The 21,239-nt window shown below is 46.8% G+C and overlaps 1 protein-coding gene across 1 annotated transcript; it reads left to right on the top strand.

Moving 5' to 3' along the window:
• Positions 1 to 980: 980 nt before the first annotated feature.
• Positions 981 to 17,551, top strand: TRIB1 (tribbles pseudokinase 1). The gene is made up of 3 exons (XM_061606621.1): positions 981 to 1,732; positions 5,440 to 5,732; positions 13,298 to 17,551. Exons 1-3 carry the CDS (start codon positions 1,352 to 1,354, stop codon positions 13,764 to 13,766), a joined length of 1,143 nt encoding a protein of 380 aa, XP_061462605.1. The 5' UTR covers positions 981 to 1,351; the 3' UTR covers positions 13,767 to 17,551.
• Positions 17,552 to 21,239: the final 3,688 nt, after the last annotated feature.

Genomic DNA, 21,239 nt, shown 5'->3' on the forward strand with positions numbered 1-21,239 from the left:
AGACAACAGGCTGACAAAACATTTAAGTGGTCCACCAAGACCCTTGGCAGTTTCCAAGGGCCAAGGGGGGGAAAGCTTGGGAACCTCTGAACTGAATAAGAAAAAAAGTACTTTCCCATTGAAGTACTATGGGTCCAGCAATGGGAGGCTGGGGGCAGCTCACTACTCTGTGTGTGTGCGTGCGTGTGCTGCGGGCCCCTCCTCGCTGCCCCCTTCTGTTTGTTTTATTTTATTGATATCCAGCCTTTCCTACTCAGAGCTCAAGATGACTTCCATGGTTCTTCCCCCCTCCTCATTTTATCCTCACAACAACCCTGCAAGGTAGATTAGGCAAAGGGACACTAGTCCAAAGTTACCCAAGGAGCTTCAGGGCTGAGCAAAGACTTGACATCTGATCTCCCAGCACTCTGACCCTGCAATCCTGTAGTGTAGTGGCAAATTCAGAAGTGCAGGATCCCTTTGTGATTTTTGCTGCTGGGTTGAGAATGGGATCCTTGTTAATACCTTCTCCCACAACAACAGATATCCCTATGAGCCAATAAGCATGAAAGGAGAGGGTGATAGCTCTCTAAAAGAGCCTTCTCAGTGGCGCTCACTCGCCTCTTTTCACTTAAATTGGCTCCAGTCAGCAGGAAAGGACAAGGAAGCACGTTAGAAGACTCTTCTCAGTGGCTAACGCAGTCCCCTTTCATGCTGACTGGCTCATAGGATACTGAAAGCATAGGGACCCTGCTCCCAAAACAGAAAGGGGTCTAAGATTCCCTGCGACCACGGACGACTCCACCCTTACTACTTCGCATAAGCTCCAGGCGAATGAGAAAGGAGCGGCTCTCTCCCAGCGGTTCCTATCGCTCCCCAGCCCTCTTCCTTTCTTGCTCACTCGGTTCCAGCCGCTTCTCTCCGTCCTGAATGAGGCCAGAGCCGCCAATGAGAAGCTAGGCTCCCCGTGGCCCCGCCCACTTCCCTGGCGTCACGGAGAACTTTGATGAGCTCCCGGGAGTTTGGCAGGAGCGGTGGCAGATGGTGAGCGGAGCGCCAGCAGTTGCGGTCGGGCGCTCTCCGTCGAGGAAGGAGGAGGAGGGGATGCGCGCCAGCCTGGACGGCATTGCATAACCTTCGAGCGGTCGCATTGATTACCCCGAAGCCGGAGTGGAGGCGGCCAAGTGAATCAGCTGGGGGCGGAAAAAAACCAAGCAAACCGAAAAGAGGCAGAGCCCACTTCTCGCCCCGCGCCGCCACTCTCTTCTTCAGTTGTTCCCAAGGCAGCGCGGCGCCCGTCCGGCTTTGTGCGCGCTGGGAGCGTGAGATAGCGCTCGGCTCGCCGCCGCCGCCGCCGCCGCCCTCCAGCTCCATGAGCCGCCAGCTTGAACCGCGCAGCCCCGCCGCGCTCCTGCACCCGCCGGGAGCCGCCGGCGGCCCTCGTTGCCGGAGCGCCCCTTCGAAGCGTTTGCTTTTGCACGACGGCGCCGAAGAAGCTCCCGCCGCGGCCAAGTGCGCTCGCCTTGCCGTCGATTGCTCCAGCGCGGCGCCCCAGGATTGTCTCAGCGCGCCGGGCTCGCCCTGCGCCCTCGTCTCTCCGGCCCCCGGCGGCGGAGGCTCGTCTACTAGTCCCGGCGGTACTAGCGCTCAGGGCCCCAGCCTCGTCGCCGGCTACCTCTTGTTGCCCCTGCCCGACAGGGAACACGTTTCTAGGGCTCTGGACATCAACACCGGCCGGGAACTGCGCTGCAAGGTAAGCGGCGCGGGGGCAAACCGGCGCGCCGTGGCCGCTTCAAATGGGCACCTCTCTGCCCCCCCCGGCCACTTAAGCTGGTGAGGTTTGAATTACAATGTAGAGCGCCAGATCCGCGTGTTGAACAACGAGGGGACCGGCAAACCTCAGCCGTACAAATTGCACCTGTGCTCTGAAGGAAGCTCCATTTGTTAAACTTCAGTGGAACTTCACTGGCTTGGGTAAAGCGTGCGTAACAGCCTTGAATATCCGGTGTTTAAATGGCAGACGAGTTGGTTATTCTGAATCATGAGCAATGAAAATCTTGAGTTACATTTCGCAGCCAGCTCTCTGGCCTACCCCCCCCCTCCCCAGCTTAATTGGGGCATGGATCGGGGCTCTTGTGCTGGGTGGGGGTGTGGGGAGAACGTGAAATGGCGCGCGATTGGTGAGTCCCTGTCCATAGGTTCGACGCGTTTTTGGAATTCGCTTGATTTTAAATGATGTGGAATCTTATATGCGCTTTCTCGAGAGTAAGTTCCATTGAATGTAGATGAAGCTTCCTTCCGAGTAAACACGTGTGAGATCGGGCTAGTGAAAGGAAGCGAGCTCAGAGGGAGACTGTGCGGCCACTGGATTTCCTTAACGGTGGTCCCAAGCAAAGAGCTGCAAAACGGGAGGCAGACAGGAGCATACTTCCTCGTTGGGTTGGGGCTGTGCTGAGCTGGCACCCTTTGCAACCCGAGACTTCCAAAGCAGAGGTCTTGCAGAGCAGATCCCTGCAGAAACCAGGGTTGGATTTCTCTCTGTGTGTTTTTCAATCCATCTGGAAAGATCCCCGCTTAGCAAAAAATAAAAAAGGGGGGAGGTTAAGTTTCTCATCCGTCATCCTCCTCTGTTTTCCGGCTGCCCTCCTGCAGAATCGTAGGCAAGCAGGAATTGGCTGAGGCTAGCATAGCTTTCCAAGTTTTCCATGAGGCGTCCTCAGCTCTTTAAATAAAACACACACACGCACAGACAAACACACACTTGTTCTTGTATATTTCCCTAGTCTCTTAGAGGAGGGCAGTCCTTGAAGAGAGGAGGTTGTCTGCTGCCACCTGCTGTCTAAATGAGATTGTTCTGGAGTAAGTCCTTGGAGAATTGCAGCAATGAGTAGCTGCATAACTTGGAACTAATAAAGTCTTTTTCCCCTCTTCAGACTTGAATTAAACACATCTCTTCAAGTGATTATGATTATTACCACCATGCAACCAGGGTGCTTTCGAAAACGCAAGATGGCAAAATTCAGCAAGGGGCAGATGACAGGTGGGAAGAGGGCAGGGATTAACAGGGAGAGGATATTCCTTTATTTAGGCTTAGTTCACACCAGGGCATGGAGATTGTAGGGTTTGCTTGCTTTGTTTGTTTATTATTAGATTTATATCCTGCCCTTCTTCCCAGTAGGAGCCCAGGGTTAGGTTTCAGTAGATATTGCACACCCAAATTAGTGGCTCCTTGGCTTAGTTTGCTGCTTCTTATAGTAAATCCCTGACAAACCTTCTGTTTGTGAAGGTCTCTAGGAGATGGGGCTGTGAGGATCTTTAATTCAGGTTTGCAAACAGTCTCGTACATGATCCCGTGATGCAGACAGATCCCCCCCAATCAAGAAGTGTCTCTCCGTTGGAATAGCTCTTTCAGGCCACTAATATTCTATAACTGATTGACATGGACCCAGTAAGTTTGTGTGGAGGACTACATAAGAAGTGCCTGGCTGCTGGATCAGTCCAAAAGCCCATCTGGGCCGGTATCCTGTTCTCACAGCGGCCCTCCAGATGCCCTCAAGGGAAGCTCACAAGCAGGACCTGAGTGCCACCACAGGTTCCCCACTTGTGATTCCCAGCAAGTGGTATTCTGAGGGATACCTCCTCTGATCCTGGAGGTAGTACGCGGCTACCATGCTTGGTCGCCTTTGATAGCCTTATCCGCCACAATGGTTACCTTTTTGTGCACTGGTTGATTGCAAGGCTGCTTTAACTAGAGATGTGAACTGCCTACCGAGAAAGTTGGGGAGGGGAAGAGAGTCCGTGGGAGAGAGAGGAGGGGATGATTGGGTTTCTGGAGTGTATTTTCTCCCTAGGAGTCTTGCCATGTTGCAGGAATGGGAAGGATGACACTCCGTGTATGTCACGGTTTCCAGTCAGGCCGAGGATGTGAGTAACCTAGCAGAGCCTTGCAGGTCATTGGGAGAACATGCCCAAAGTCTTGCAAAACATCGGTGAATAAAGCATGAGAGGCTTTAATCCTCTTCTTTGCTTGCTTAAAGTTTGGCATGCTCTGAAAGGGCAGCTTGATTGCCATCACTTTTGCCTGAATCCCGGCAGACAATTTGAATGGCAAACGTTTCAGTGGCTTTTAAGAGCCTTCGCCTGCTTCTCTCTCTCCGGTATCCAGTGGTTAGCAGATAATCATCATGCATAAGTTGGCTATTTGCTATTTTAATGCTTGGGTGGATGGTTTTCTTTCAGGAAGATTCTGGGGGTGGGTCCTGGCTGGCATAGGCCAGGGATAGCCAACATGGTGCCCTCCAGTTGATGTTGGACTACAGTTCCCGTCATCCCTGACTGTTGGCCATGCCACCTGGGGCTGATGGAAATTGTAGTCAAGAAACATTAGGAGGGCATTATATCGGCTACCCCTGGTATAGGCACTGATGTGGAATTTTCTTTCTAATAATTGTGAGCGCAGAATCAGGAATTGGAAGATACAGCAGGCTGATGCAAAACCAAAGGGTGTGACGATTACGCGATGCTGGTGTCTTGAGTCTGGAGAAATACAGTCAAGATGATAATGCACATAAGACTAGTTCAGCTTTCAGTTTCCATCAGTAGCCCACCAGATGCCTCTGGTTGAACACAAGTCTCTCCCGTTGTCTCCCTAAACTTCTAATATTCAAGGTATACTGTCTCTACATGCAGAGGTTCTCTAGTTCTCCTGGTCAGTAGCTGTTGATCATCATCCATACTTTTATCTACACACACCTGTGCATTCTAAATACTTTGCTTGAAAATAACATCCATTTATTTCAATAAGCTTCGTCAAGAAAGTGTATAACTTGTCTTAATGGGTTTTTTAAAAAAAGAACCCTCCCCACTTTTCATACTTCGCATCCATTTTAACTAGTACACCATTGTTCCTCCTCTGCATCTTATGCTGCCGCTCTCTCCTTGATGTGCGATGTACTTTAAAGCAAGGATGGGGAACCAGTGGTTAGAGTGAATGACTGGGACCTGGATGACCAGGGTTCAAATCCCCCTTGTCCATGAAGCTTTTTGGGTGACCTTGGGCCAGTCATTGTTTCTTAGCCTAACCTACTTCACAGGATTGTTGTGAGGATAACATTGAGAGGGGGAAACCATGTTTGTATACCATCTTGAGCTCCTTGGAGGAAAGGTGGGAAATAAATAAATAAAATAAACCTGTGGCCCTCTGGATGTCTTTGAACCACATGTTCTATTGGCTGCACCCAGCATGGCCAATACTCGGGGAAGATGGGAGTTGCAGCCCTGCAGATCTGCTGCAGTGCAAGCTCCCCATTCCTGTGTTAAGGTCATGACTGAATGCAAGCCCTTTTGTCAGAATCCTCTATAGGAGAGCAATGCCTCTGCCACTTTACCTTTCCTGGTGAAATGATCTTTACGTTCATCTTGATTTCTAACCATAGCCCTCCTCTTGGTCCTGTTTTCCAGGTCTTCCCCCTCAAACACTACCAGGACAAAATCCGTCCTTACATCCAGTTGCCGTCGCACAGAAACATCACCGGGATAGTGGAAGTGATTCTCGGGGAAACCAAAGCCTACGTCTTCTTTGATAAGGACTTTGGTGACATGCATTCCTATGTGAGGAGCTGCAAACGTCTGCCGGAGCAGGAGGCTGCCAGACTTTTCAAGCAGATTGTCTCAGCGGTAGCCCACTGCCACCAGTCAGCCATCGTGCTGGGCGACCTCAAACTCAGGAAATTTGTGTTTTCTAGTGAAGAAAGGTGAGCAGAGACTGGGGATTGTCTTGTGCTGTAAGCGTGTTCTGGGGAGATCTCTCTCCAACCCTGGATGACAGCCAGTTTGGATGGAAAGCCATCTTGACAAGGGAAGGCGGCATAGCTGAGTAGGAGAACATCTGCCTTGCATGCAGAAGGTCCCAGGCGCAATCCCTTGCATCTCCAGGTAGAGCTGGGGATGTCCCCTGTCTGAAGCTCTGGAGAGCCACTGCCAGTCAGTGTAGACTATACTGAGCTAGATGGACCAGCAACGGTGTAGTCATCCAGGGTCTCGGGGGGGTGGGGGTCTCAGACCCTTTACTTTTTGGGGAGCAGGGTCCCTATGTCTCCAGCATCCTGTGAACCAATCAGTATGAAAGGGGAGTGTGTTAGCTGCTGAGAAGAGTCTTCTAAAGTGCTTCCTTGACCTATTCTGCAGACTGGAGCCAATCTGAGTGAAGAGAGGTGAGTCAGCCACTGAGAAGACTCTTCTTAGCAGCTAACACTCCCCCTTTCATGCTTATTGGCTCCTAGGGATGTTTGTTGTGGGAGAAGGCATTAACAAGGATCTCAAGGGGGAGGGGGCATGACTGTGACCCTGCACTTCTGAATTTGCCACTACACTACTGTGGACCAGTGGTCTGACTCAGTATAAGTCAACTTTCTGAGGCCTATTTACCACAGGTAGAATTCCTTTGGCAGGCAAAGCATATGTGGATGTCCTAGGTTTTTTTTCAGACATCTCCCTGTAGGGCCAGGAAACTCTCCTATCTGAAACCCTAGACAGCCACTTCCAGTCATTATAGACAATACTGGGTTAGGTGGTCCAGTGGTATGACTCAGTTAGCCAGTTTCCTGTATTCACACCCCTCTATTGTGTAGTTGATTATTACAAGGCCAGATTTGCCCCAAGGGCTCCCAGTTGCTTACCTCTGCAATAATTTACAGTACGTATGTTCCACAGTATCATGGAAGCCTTTTTAGAATAGGAGAGAAAGCAACAGAGCTCAACTACGATCAATTCAGACAAAGCTGGTTGCAATGTGAGCTAAAGGTCACACTGTCATGGCGTCGTTTATCTTTTTCTTTGTACGTACACACAGTACACTAATACTTACCACATATGCACACCAGGGATAGCCAATGTAGGTGCCCTCCATACATAGTTGGATTCGAACTCCCATCAGCCCTAAGTCAGCAAGATCAATGAACAGGGTTGATAGGAACTGTAGTCCCAACAACTTGCGGAGGACACCACGTTGGCTACTCTGATGCGTGCTATCGCAGTAAACTGCCCAAAGTCCCTGTAGTTTTGTATCCGTAATGCAAATTGGAGTGTGTCCAAGGCTACTCTATATGTGGCAGACGCAAGACGTGTACTTAGGTTCAAAACTTCCTGGTTCAGCTTCTTTGCCTCTATACTACTTTAGTTATGTTATATAAACATCTGTTTTGCTTCTGGCAAGGATCCAGAGTACTACTGCACTCAAGAATGTGTGTCTGCCAAGTGGGTTTTTTTAAAAATTTGAGCAGCAGAGGCAGGCGGACACACGCATGTTGCATCTCGCCCTGCTCAGTTTCTGAGTCCAGAGTGGGTGCAATGCACTAGTTTCATGGATCTCTGGAACTTGGCCTGAGTTAGATGCTTTTCTCCACAGTAACTCCATGAATATATTATTCTCTCCCCCCCCCCCCGTGGAACTCATTGAGCCTGCTGAAAACATGGTGTGTTTAGTCTTCCAGATTTAGATAGGGACCTCCAAGCCCCGTACAGCCATTTTTGCCCATTTTGTTGGAGAAAAAGTATATTCCATCACATATGAAGATGGCATATAACCAGAGCTCGGATTTCTCTGCCAAATCATGACTTCCCAAGCTGCATGCCCGTGATGGAGTTAAAGCTTGTGTGATGTTTGTACATGATGTATTTCCTCTAATACCTATTGGTAGACAGTCTCCCATGTGTGAAATAGCTCATAAGCTGCTGCATGTGCAAGCCAAAAAGCTGTAAGACTGTGCAGGATTGAGAGCTAGATTCATTAAGCAGAATACTCTGGCTTCAACTGGTGGAGCCCCACTGAACTAATTTGGACTAAAGTGTGTTAAACCCAAAATGCTTTTTCTTGATGGAGTCGAGGATCCAAATGGCTCATTGGCTCAAGTGCAAGGAGACCAGCTTAACAGGTTTGTGGATTGCACTAGGTCATGTGTGATTTCAGGTCTCATTGAGATTACAGGGCTAGGTGTCTGGTAGGGCAACAGTAAATTAAAGCTTAGGGTAATTTTAAGTATCGCATATTCAAATGGATTGCAGTTGGGCATGGACCATGAATGAGAATTGTGTTAAATGGCCTGGTGTTGGCTGGAGGCAGGAAAGCCAAAGCTAGAGAAAAGAGGGATAGAGTCAACCTGAAACACACGCAAACACAGTGGATGTGATCAGTGGGGTGGTGAATCTGAGTGTGTGGAGTTATGACCTGCTGTAAAATTTGTTCCATAAGACACTGGGTGCTTGCAATTCATTACTCAAGACAGTGCCAACGCTTATGAGTCAAACTGTGCAATCCAGATCGCTTGGGTCTGGTGCTGACACAATCCTGGCTCCCTCAAAACCATGCTTGGCATTTGGGGGGCAAGACTCAGAAACATGCGATGCCTACCTGCTCATTCCAATGCAAGGTTCCCCCTCCTTTAAGTGTGGATTTCTGTTGCATTTGCACAGACATGTAGTCAACTCCATTTAAAAACCCTGGTTAGTGTTAGCCACAGTTTGTGTTATTGCAGTTGTAATGCTATATATCTTATTAGATGTTGGGACACTTCTGAGATTTCTCTGAATCCCCTGATGATTATCCGGTTAGCCATTGCTGTATGTGTGTTCAGCAAACACCGGATGAGAAGGAATTTATGCTGGAGCTGGGAGGAAGGGGTTTTTTTGCCTTCCTGAATCTGGCTCCTGATTCACAGGCCATGCTTTGCAAGGAGCCAGTGTTGCAGGTTCTTTAGGCCAGCATATATAAACACTATCGATATAAACAATAGGCACAGAGTATGCTGATGCTAAAGTGTTAAGCAGATTTTGCAAAATTCATTCTTTGAAGATAACCCCTAGTTGGGTCATATGTGGGCAGCCCTGAATAGGTGTGAAAATCCAGCCCATTTGAACTCTGTGGGAGTTAATCAGCAGAAACAGTTTCACACTTGAGGGTTGCAATCCACACATTACTTTGAAGGGATGCCATAGTCAGCTGTTGGATCACAGGGAGTATGCAGATTTTAGCCTTGGTTCTGGTGGTGTTTTTATTAAAACATAAAATAAAACATAATAAAATAATTCCAGTGTTTGCTCTTTGGTAAAGATAGTAGCTAGCTGTGTAGGTTTTGCTTCTTCTGTGTTGCACCCACAGACCAATTGTTGCAAAGATAAATTCTGGATCCTCTGATCTGCTTCGAGGCCCACTGGGTGGTCTCCAAACAGAAGGGAGAATCTGTTCCTGGGTACCAGCATAATGTACCAGGAATAATGAAGCTTCAAATCAGCTTGGTAGAGGTAGAGGGCATTCCACCATAAGGACAGCTGGTTGGGAAAGCTCCTTGTTGCATTCATTCCCCTGGCCATCCCTTTTTAGTGCAAAGGTTTGTATGTTTCCTATGTGTAATGCTTCCCTGCCCCTCCGCTGAAGACTTGAGGCTTCTGGATACAGTTGCAGGGCTGTTCCCTTCAGGCCTTCGTCCTCTGTCTTGTCAGCTTCTTGCCACTGCTTAGAAAGAGGGTGTTACATTTAATAAATGCCGAATTGATATATATGCCCCCATACAGACCCCAATAAATCTAGGAGCATAGGAACCTGCCTTATACAAACTCAGACTATTAGTCTATCTAGCTCAGTATTGTCTACATTGACTGGCAGGGCTGTCCAGGATTTCAGGTAGGGAGTCTTTCGAAGCCCTCCCTGGAGATGTCAGGAATTGAACCTGGGACTTTCTGCATGCAAAGCAGATGCTCTTCCACTGAGCCACGGCCCTTTCCCCACCAAAACTGATTTAGTTTGCTTGGTGGAGGGAAGGATGAAACTGCAGAGCAAGGAACTCTGAGAGATGATTGTAAGCTGTTGGGTTAGTCAACAGGCACAATGTTAACAAGGTGTGTAAGTGAATGGTTGAGCAGGTGCAATGACAGAAATATGGTTTCTTCTTCTTTTTTTAGACCAGTAGACTTTGTAGTAATTGGGGGGATTCAAGGAACTTGACAGGCTAATGGAGGGGTTTGGGGTTCCCAGTGTGACATCTGCCCCAGGAAGTGAATGCAAAATGAGTGTGCAGTCTGTGGGTAAATCAATTGCAGGTTGTGGATTTTTGTTTTTAAAAAATACACTCAAATCTTCCATCTTGAGCTTCTTCTTTATTATTTATTTATTAAATTTATATCCCACCCTTCCTCCCAGTAGGAACCCAGGGTGGCACAAAAATACTAAAAACACTCTAAAAGATCATAAAAATATATTTAAAAACATGTTAAAACATCTTTTCTTTAAAAAAAAGCTTTTAAAACATCTGAAAAAGCAGTTCCATCACAGACATGGACTGGGGTAAAATCTGTACTTAAAAGGCTTGTTGAAAGAGGAAGGTCTAAAGTAGGCGCTGAAAAGATAACAGAGATGGTGCCTGTCTAATATTTATGGGGAGGGAATTCCAAAGGGTAGGTGCCACTACGCTAAAGGTCCGCTTCTGCATGGAAGTGCTGAGGGTGAGAATTATCGGGAGACTGGGACTATCCAACGCCACAAATAAGAACATAAGAACATAAGAAGAGCCTGCTGGATCAGGCCAGTGGCCCATCTAGTCCAGCATCCTGTTCTCACAGTGGCCAACCAGGTGCCTGGGGGAAGCCCGCAAGCAGGACCCGAGTGCAAGAACACTCTCCCCTCCTGAGGCTTCCGGCAACTGGTTTTCAGAAGCATGCTGCCTCTTGACTAGGGTGGCAGAGCACAGCCATCATGGCTAGTAGCCATTGATAGCCCTGTCCTCCATGAATTTGTCTAATCTTCTTTTAAAGCCATCCAAGCTGGTGGCCCGTCCTCAATCCTCCTTTCCCCTCTTCTCCCCCCCCCCCAAAAAAAAGATTGGGTCACACATTCCGCTCCAAGCAATCAGGTGCTTTGCAGGAAAGGGCTGGGCATGCATGTGTGAACCATTCCCCTTCTGCCCATGTCAATAAAAACCAAGGCTGGGGCTTGTAGTAAAATAATTCCCTCCCCTTCTCTTTCCACACCTCCCCCTGCTATTGTTATACTACCATAGCAAAAAAAAGGACACATTGTCCTAAGTAAATGGCAACTGCCTCTCCTTAAAGGGAAATGGTTGTATGTTTGATTGCTTCCAATAAACCCCACTGCTTGCTGAAATAGCAGTTAGCTTCCAAGTGCTGCTAATTTGGAAACTGAGCGTTGCACAGGGCTGGGATCATGTGTGTTGCATTTGGTAATCAGAGGGTTAAGCAATGCCAGGCAAGACGTTGGCCTGGCCAGCACAGGTGCAGAGTTTCGATGCCCCCATCAGCCAGTGGGAGGGCAGGCAGGGTAGGTTGAGTCATATTTTCCGTTTACAGAACCAACCAGTGGAGATGTGGAGTGGCAGAGGAGAGGGGGGTGGGGAGGTGGAATCTTGCATTAGGAGAGGAAGGTCACCCTGAGGACAGCAAGCAAATCAATGCATTTTACAGGCCAACAAAACTGCAAGGAAGGCAGCAAGTGGCACCATCAGGAGCCAGGGAATATCTAATCAGCGTAAAAACAACCACTTGGTAGTGTCAAGCTCTGGGAATAGGATGTTTGCTTAAAAGCTGTGTAACCTGCAAGGCCAGTTTGTGTGTATGTGTGGGGTGATGGTGATGGGGGTAATGTATATCTGAGCTAAAGAGTTATGACTATTTCAGGAACAAAAGGGATGTGGGTTTTGGCTGTGATCCATGAGCCAATTAAGGCTTGATGTCACCAGGGCTCAGCTGGCTTCAATCCAAGATCTCTGCCCTGTGAATCTGCCTTAGTTATACTGAAATCTTTAAGGGCAGTAAAGTGATATACTCTTTGCTCTTGGATGCATTAATGTTCCTTCCGCAACAGCTGCATGTGTGAATGGACTTAATGGGAGGACAGTGCATGAGCAGGAGCTCTTAGATCTGCAGTGGTCCATTTGCACATGCACGTCATTAAGAGATGTGGCAGTTGGCGAGTGATGCCTGTGTGTGTCTGAACAGTGCTGAGTTCTAGGGATTTCTGTTTCTCTGGAATACTCTTTGCCAAGTGAAATTTTCAGCACCACTGGAGCGAGACTGTGGTCTAGGCTGGCTCGGTTGTATTAATGACTGCTTCTTTGAGCTGCCTCATTGTGACGAGAGTGGTGGTTTCTATACCAGCTCCACCTGCAGGTGCATCACTTGGATCTCTCTTGGCCCAAGGTATGAGGTGCCTTGGTTGCAAAGCCTTGTGTTTGAATTTTTATTTGGTGGGTGATAATGAAAGTTTTGTCTGCAGTATTTGATCTGGGATGCCTCCCTCATAACCTGAGTAGTTTCCTGATGCTACAGTCAACTGGTGGTGAGCACACAGGCATAAACCATCCCACCATGGTTTGTGTGTTCCCTTTGTAATGGTTTCTAATGAACTAAGCCTGCAATTCTAACCCAACTTACCTGGGAGTAAGCCCCATTGAATACAATAGGACTCACTGCACCATACATTTAATGCTGTATACCACTTTAAGAAGTCATGGCTTCCCCAATCCTGGGCACTATAGCTTGTTGAAGGTTCTGAGAGTTGTTAGCAGGCAACTATTCCCCTCACAGAGCTACAGTTCTCAGAGTAATTGAACAATCAATCCTTGTTCCCAGGAAACTCTTGGAATTGTAATTCTGTGAGGGGAATGGGGATCTCCTAACGATTCTGAAATTATAAGTTACAGCTCCCAGGATTCTTTGGGGGAAGCCATGACTGCTTTAAGCAGTGTGATAGTGCTTTAAATGTATGGTGAGGATGGGACCTTATTTATTCATTAAATTTACATCCCGACCTTCCATCCAAAAGGAACCCAGGGCTCTGCTTCTGAGTAAACATGGTTAGGATTACAGCCTTAATCTAAAACCTTTGAATTTTTAATACAAGAGAGTTGCTGTCATTTGGCTGTGATTTCCAGGCTGTAAAAAATGTCCTTGCTATTTCCTGCACTCGGCATTCTGGAGGAAATGGCTGTTTGTTTCATCATTTCTGATTCCGGTTTATGTATTTTAATAGCTGACAGATTGTGTCTTAATCACTGATACTATCTATTTTATACCTGAAATTTTTATGTTCATGTTGTTAAAATGTTTTTTATTATCCGGTATGAATGGTTGTAATTATGTATCAATATGTCTTTTGTGTGTGTGTGTGCGTCCTCTTGTGTTGTGATGTCTGGAACAGTAGCATACAAATGGGAAGAGATGCAATGGTATAATTTTTGGTTACCTTTCCTTCTCTGTACTGGTTACTGGCAGGGCTTAGTAACTGATGTGTTGGTCTGCTTCTGTCTTCCAGGATGCACCTCAGACTAGAAAGCTTGGAAGACACTCACATCATCAAAGGAGAGGATGATGCATTGTCGGACAAGCACGGCTGCCCAGCCTATGTCAGTCCAGAGATTCTTAACACAACGGGGACTTATTCTGGCAAGCTGGCTGATGTTTGGAGCTTAGGAGTCATGTTGTACACCCTCCTGGTGGGACGCTATCCCTTCCACGACTCAGACCCTACTGCCCTGTTTTCTAAAATTCGCCGTGGACAGTTCTGCATCCCTGACCATGTCTCTCCCAAAGCACGGTGCCTCATCCGTAGCCTGCTCAGGCGAGAACCCTCCGAGAGACTTACGGCTCCAGACATTTTGCTTCATCCATGGTTTGATGCTGTTTTGGAGTCTGGGTATGCAGACCAGGACATGAGAGCCTCTGATCAAGTTGTTCCAGAGGAGTCCAGAGAGGATGATGATATTAGCGCCTTTTTTTGCTAGCTCTGATTTTTGCCTCGGGAAAGAGAAGCCTCACACTCGCATACAGTCTATAATTTTTTCCCCCTTTCCACTCTCTGTGTTGTTAAATGCATTGCTTTCCAAAACCTAGCTGTGCTCAGGACAGTAGCTGTGATCTTAAACACTTATGAGTGTACCATTGCAAAAAAAAAAAAAAAGGTTGCAATCCTTGGCCTGCTTAATCTAGGGAATTTCCATTTGAATCCCATGGGACTTGCTCTGGGATTAACCATCTGGAGCAAATGGACCTTTGCAAATGTGTTTCGGCCTGGGATCTCTGGGTTGTAAAGGGTTATTCTGAACATCAGTGGGGAAATCATACATACAGGCTTGTCTGGGAATAAGCAGTTTGAGGATTGCAGTCTTCGTTTGCTGGCTCTTTTTAAAAAACAAAACACCTTGGAGCTTCTTGGCTCCATGTGTGTTCAGATCCACATGGTCTTGCTTTGTTGGCAAGTTTATACTGTTGTAGCAACTGCAGAAAAGCCAACTGGATTCCCCTGTCTCATACATCATCAGAGTGACAGGACTTTTGGCTGAGCTTTGATCACAGAATTTTCTTGCTGGTGATGTAAGAGAGAGAGAATATACAGGCACAGTTCTTTTTAATGCCAGGCGGGGCGTGTGATAGTCACAGTGCAGAAAGTAATTGGACCGTGTATTTTTTTAAAAAGCTAAGCTTATCTAATTGATTTTGAGCTTGGGTTTCCTGGCATGTGAGAATTGTGCTCTTGAGCTGGAGGTTCTCCACTTGCTTTCTTAGCTACCCTTGGGATATTCTGCTTGAAAGCGATTCAAGAAAGAAGGTGCTGGTGGTGAGCGCAAGTCCTGATTTTTGCCAGTCAGGTTAACCTGGAGTGTTTAATTTTTGAAAAACTGAATTTTACAATCTGAATCTCAACCCGGTTAAATGAAAGTGTGGTGTAAAGTTGTTCTCAAGCCCACTGGCTTTCAACAGAGCCCTGTTGGCTTCACGTTAATGCAGTCGTGGATAGATCAGGCAGCTAGCCAGACCACACAGCTGGTGGGATGACATGGGCTTGTATCTGAATACGTGGGCTTTTCATAGGGTTTGGGCTTCCTGTCTGTCAGACTTGGGGGCGGGATTTCACACCTGCACACTGTGCTTGGAAGTGGTTAACAGCCCCAGAGGTGCCGGGGTTGGGTGTATTTCCATACACCCATGAAGCACGTTTGCCCTGTCTGCGGCAGTGAGATTCTAGCTAGCAAGTCTTGTCTGTCTGTCTCTGAATGCTTTTTAATCTGATTTTCTTTGTGCAGCTTCTTTCGCAGACTTAAGGGTTCCTCCTTAAGTGAACACCTGTGGCTGGGGTTCTCGCATTTATTCACCTTTTTCTCCTCCCCTTTGCATATCTAGCCTAAGATGGCATGGAAGTGGCATTTACAAAGGGTTGCACGCGTATCTTACTGAAAAGGTGAATTGGCTGGCTACCTTCCAAACCTTCGCCTGATGTGTCTTCGCAGCAAAAGCTGATGTGACTGTTTGTGACCTTTAACTGATGAAATGCTGCCGCTTCATTTTTATATAGCCTTAAAATATAGGAAGGCAGAGCAATGTCCTTCCCATTCCACAGATGGGATACTGGAGTCAACTAGAAGTGGCGTGTGTGGACTGCCCAAGGCTTGGTCAGTGGCAGGGGTGGACCTGATCCTCCTGCTCCACATCAAGCCCTTCTAGGTCCAGCATTACAGTCACTGGCCATGTTGCCTGATTCCACTGTGTTCTGTGTAAGACAGAGAAAGAAGATCCATGTTTTGTATACCCAAAGGCTCCACAATGAATCCCTGGCATCCCCACTGAAGAAGATCTCCATGTTGTCGCAGGGGATGGGGGGGTATCGATGGTCCTCTAGGTGTTCCTGGCCTCCATGTCCCATCAGCCCCACCTGGCATAGCTGATGATCAGGCATGATGGGAGTTGTAGTCCCGCAAAATCAAGAGGGCCTCAGTTTCCCCACCCTTGATGTAGCAGGTCTGAATACATTTGTGCCTGAAAACCTGGAGAGCTGCTGGCAATCCCTGGTCAGATGGACCAATAGTCTGACTTGATGTAAGGTAACATATATGTTCAGCGCTAGTGTTTGTCCTTGCTGGATGCAAATTTAAAGCCCCCTTCTAACCTTGATGCTGGATCTCCCAGAACCCTTGAAAGGAGGGGTGGGGAACCTGTGGCCCTCCAGATGTTGTTGTACTATAGTTCCCATCATCCCTGATTATTAGCTATTCTGGCTGGGGCTAATGGGAAATGGAGTCCCTCAGCATCCAGAGGGCCATTGGTTTCCCTTTCCCTGCTTTTAAAATTGCTTTGTAAGCACAACTCTTAACCATAGCTCTTCGTCTGGCTCCCTTGCATCAAGGTTGCTGGGCGTTGCTCAGAAAGTAGCCTAATATATCAGAATAACAAAATCCATCAGCCTAGGGTGGAGTTGCCCGACATGAGTGGCAAAGATAAGCCCTATCTCATTACATACACTGAAACATTTTTGTCTGTTGTGCATGTGTGTGGGCTCTGCTGTTTAATCCCTTGCGTCACCCTTTTGTACAAGAAGGAAAAAAACCACAATTCCTCATTTTGATAAGCTGCTATACAATGACCAAACGTTTCTGTTTGGCGGTCCAAGTATAATCTCGCCCTGGAAATCTCTCCTTTATTAAATTTTAATGTATCGCTGGTGGTGATCGTTTTTTGCATCTCAAATTCATGCGGATAATGAATACACTTGAATAAGCATTAGCTTCCTGGATGAGGTAATGAACTTCTTCCTGACAAAGATGACTGTTCCTGTTTGTATAAATAGGCACTTGCCTGTGGCGAGTTGGAATTCAACCAGAGAACCAGAGGGGAAACTTTTGTTAATTTGGGAGATGGTTGGCTGTCTTTTCTTGAAGGCCATTGATGTGCCCCACCATGGATGAACGTGGGCACGTGTGGGTCAGCAGGCTAGCAACAGCTCTTGTGGGCTAGTATCTTTTGTGGGCTTGCTTGCAAGGCTCTGTGTATATGTGGAAAAAACAACACATGTTCCTTTTTGAAAATCACCTGTGTCCCATTTCTGAAACGAATTTATTCATTTGAGTAGATGTGTGCTGCAAGCTAGCTGTACCTTTGCTTTTCAAATAACTTGGGAAAATGTATTTCTGTTGGGCTGTGTTGAGATTGTTAGCAGTCACGCATGGCTACAATTCCAAGGATTCTTTGTGGGGAAAGCTGGTAGAATGCAGCTATTTGGCCCAGGTTTTAAAGTACCAAATGCTGATGTTGCTTAAGAATCCTACTGTTTTCAAAGTTTAGTTTTGTCAAGAGGGTGGGGCCGTTCTGCTCTTGTGAGCTGCGTATACCTCATCTGTTCCTTCCACATAACGTCTTGCCATTTTCAGTTTGGTTTATCTTTTTTAATGGCTGTAGTGTGTGTGTGTGTGTGTGTCCTAAAAACCGAGGTGTCGAAAGAGCATTTAAATGTGAATTAATGGCTGGCAATACTAACTTGATAGAATCAAGAGAATTAGAGGTGAAACTTTATTTTTTGACCTTGATTGCACTAAAGCTCTTGTGATTGCTTTAATATATTTGTATCTGTGATACAGTTTTTTTCTTATAAAAATCTCCATAAACCTGCCTATGAATCTGTATATATTGGTAGGTGTAAACCTAATAACACTATGTTGGATGTTTGTAAATAATGTACATATTTGGAAATCTACATGATGAAGTTGTAAAATTCCTGTACAAAAAAAGTTTAATAAATCTGGTTTCATAACAAATTCTTTTTCTCTCTCCTCTTCCTTTGAGTCTAAAGGTATGGTCTAGCGCAGTGGTTCTTAACCTTTGTGTGTGTGTCACAGACTCCTTTGAGAATCTGATGAAACCTATGGTCCCCCATAAATAAATACGATTTATTTTATTGAATTGAAAAGTGGTGGGGGGGTTTTTGCACCTGCTTCAGGGACCCCTGGAGCCCATCCATGGACCAGGTTGAGAACTCCTAGTCTGGAGGCAAATGAGGCCACCGACCTTACTGAAGCTAAACAGTTCTGGGTCTGATCATTGCCTGAATGGGTCACTACATGGAAATTGCACAGACAGCCTTGGCTTCCATGATGGAAGAAAGGCAGGCATGGTAGTAAATGTACAGAAATAAAAGAATGAGTCCTCTTGCAGTGTTTCTCTCCATGTAATCAAGATCACTGTAGTATTTTATATTTTATGTACACTGCTTAGAAGTTTTTTTTTAATTAAGATATATATAAATCTTGTTAGATAAATAAATTGTGCAACACTCAGCAGAGGCCATACATGGTCAGCCTTCCCTCACCATTCTACCTTACACCCATACTGTCCATGTGCTGGGGCAGAAGTGGGGAATCTTGGTCCTGCGGGCCAGCAGTGGCCCACCAGGTTAAGTCTTGCTCAGTTTGGCATCGTGTGCCAGTTCCCCTTCCAGGGAGAGGCACGTGCAGTCAAAGCACAGTGCTGGACTGTTTGCAAGCCCTTTTTAGCAAACAGCCCTATGCTGCTCTTCAAGGGTTTTTGGAGGTTTAAAGAGCAGTGCAGGGCTGCTTGCAAACAGCTCATGCTGCACTTTAAAGACCCAATAATTGGGGCTTCAAAGTGCAGTGTTGCCTGAGGTCATAATGAGGTCAGGTGATTGATAAGTGGGTAACTTATCAAGTGGGAAGACTTGCATCAGGAACTCCTATCTCCAGTTACACCTCGGACCATACAGGCGAGAAGCCTATTATTGAAATTGAGTGCCTCTACCTTGTTGTTTAGTTATTTATTGTTACAATGTTTATTGTTTGCTTTCTGATACTCTGTTTTATATGTTTTGTTATGTATATGGCTTAGAGTGGCTGGTAAATCCAGCCAGATGGGCGATTAATAAATCGAATAAAATAAATAAAAATAAAAAGTAACATCGCCTGCCTGTCAAATTTGCGTGGCAGGAATGGCAAGATAACAATCTGGCCTTCTGGCCTGGAAAGCTTTCTCACACCTCTGTTGGGGGAAAGTGGGGAAGGAGATGGTGCTTGGAGAGTGGTGGTGAGGATTGTGGAACCCTGCAACAATCTGACTTCCCTGCAAAGGTGCAAATGTTTTATTGACTATAAGGAGGATGAGGCAGCAATAGCTTCTCACCTAAAGATGGAGAAGAATCTTGCTTTGGTCTGCAGTTAAAGGAAGCTGTGACCTGATTTGCAGTTACTGGAGAATTAGATTGTACACGTCTCTGAGGTTTTCAGTGCAGTTTTGTTTTTAAACATGCATATTTTGAGAGGAAATGCATACAAATGAACATTTTAAAATAATAATAATAATAAAATTTTATTTCTGAGTCGCCTATCTGGCCAAAAAACGGCCACTCTAGGCAACGTACAATCCATTAATAAAATACAATATAACAATAATTAAACACAATAATTAATAGGTTAAAACCAAGAACTATAATTAACAGCAGCAGCAAGACTAACTCGCCACAGAAATCCCATAGGCCTGCCTGAAGAGCCAGGTCTTTAAGCCCCGGCGGAAAACATTCAGGGAAGGGGCATGACGAAGATCGAACGGGAGGGAGTTCCAGAGAGTGGGGTCCGCCACCGAAAATGTCCTCTCTCTAGTCCTCACCAGCCGAGCTGATTTAGCTGATGGAACTGAGAGAAGGCCCTGTGTGGCTGATCTTGTTTGGCGGCATAATTGGTGATACTGGAGGTGCTCCTTCAGATAAGCTGGGCTGAGACTGTATAGGGATTTAAAGGTCATCACCAACACCTTGAATTGGGCCCGGTAAGCAACTGGCAGCCAGTGTAGATCTACCAACACTGGGGTGATGTGATCATAGCGATGGCTGTTCTTAATTAAACGTGCTGCCGCATTCTGTATTAGTTGCAGTTTCCAGACCGTTTTCAAGGGTAACCCCACATAGAGCGCATTACAGTAATCCAAGCGAGAGGAGACCAAGGCATGTACCACCGGCGGGAGCAGATGAACAGGAAGGTCAGGTCGCAGCCTTCGTATAAGATGTAATTGATACCAAGCTGCCCGACTCACCGCAGAAATTTGAGCCTCCATGGACAGTTGGGAGTCAAGAATGCCCCCAAGGCTGCGAACCTGGTCTTTTAGGGGCAATCTTACCCCATTGAATACCAGGTCTATATCACCTAACCTTGGCTTGTCTCCCACCAGTAGCACCTCAGTCTTGTCAGGGTTTAGCTTCAGTCCGTTTCTTCCCATCCAACCACTCACAGATTTCAGGCAATTGGACATAGTCTTCACAGCCAACTCTGGTGAGGACTTGAACGAGAGATAGAGCTGAGTGTCATCTGCATATTGGTGACACTGCAGCCCAAATCTCCTGATAATAGCCCCCAGTGGCTTTACATATATATTGAATAGCATGGGGGAGAGGATAGAGCCCTGTGGCACTCCGCAAGTGAGAGACCAAGGGTCAGAAACCTCATCCCCCAATGCTACCCGTTGGTGTCTATTGGAGAGAAAGGAGCGGAACCACCGTAAAACGGTGCCCTTTATACCCAATTCCTCCAGACGATCCAACAGGATACTATGGTCAACGGTATCAAAAGCCGCCGAGAGGTCCAGGAGGACAAGGAAGGTGTATTCACCCCTATCTAATGCCCTCCTCATATCATCCACCAGAGCGACCAAGGCTGTTTCAGTTCCATGTCCAGTCCTGAAGCCCGATTGGAATGGATCTAAATAATCCGCTTCATCCAAGTGTGTCTGTAGCTGATTGGCCACCACTCGTTCAATCACCTTGCCCAGAAATGGTAACTTTGAGATTGGGCGAAAGTTGTTCAGATCTTGAGGGTCCAAGGAGGACTTTTTTAAGATGGGTTTTATTATTGCCTCCTTGAGGGCTAATGGCATTACACCCTTTTCCAAGGATGCATTTACCACTGCCTTGACTCCCTCGCTCAACCTCTCTTTGCAGCTCATAATGAGCCACGATGGGCAAGGATCAAGTAAACAAGTGATCGGCTTCACAGTTAAGAGCACCTTGTCCACATCCTCAGAAGGGAGAGGCTGAAATCGAACCCATAAGACTGGATTGCAATTGGCCGACTCTGGACCGCTTACTGCATCCACGGTGTACAGGATTAAGCTCCTTAAATGCTCAATTGTATCGGCAAAGTGCTTTGCAAATATGTCACAGGAGGTTTTTGAATACTCCATGGGCTCCTGAGTAACTGGACCGACCAGACTTCGGACCACTTGGAATAACCTCCTGGGACAGCACTCTGCGGACGCAATAGAGGCAGCAAAGAAATCCCTCTTTGTTGCCTTTGTTGCCACATGGTAGGCAGCTATTGCTGCTCTGACCTGTGTCTGATCATCTTTGGAGTGAGATTTCCGCCACCGGCGCTCTAGTCGTCTCACCTCCTGTCTCAATTTTCGCAGTCCTGGAATGTACCACGGCGCCA

Source organism: Rhineura floridana, chromosome 1, assembly GCF_030035675.1.
Source record: "Rhineura floridana isolate rRhiFlo1 chromosome 1, rRhiFlo1.hap2, whole genome shotgun sequence".
In the NCBI taxonomy this organism is placed as follows: domain Eukaryota; kingdom Metazoa; phylum Chordata; class Lepidosauria; order Squamata; family Rhineuridae; genus Rhineura; species Rhineura floridana.

Excerpts from the sequence above, each read along its gene's own strand:
- TRIB1 (XM_061606621.1), top strand. The coding sequence starts at position 1,352 with ATGAGCCGCCAGCTTGAACCGCGCAGCCCCGCCGCGCTCCTGCACCCG. Across the intron at positions 1,733-5,439 it reads GCCGGGAACTGCGCTGCAAG|GTCTTCCCCCTCAAACACTA; the intron begins GTAAGCGGCGCG and ends CCTGTTTTCCAG. Across the intron at positions 5,733-13,297 it reads GTGTTTTCTAGTGAAGAAAG|GATGCACCTCAGACTAGAAA; the intron begins GTGAGCAGAGAC and ends TCTGTCTTCCAG.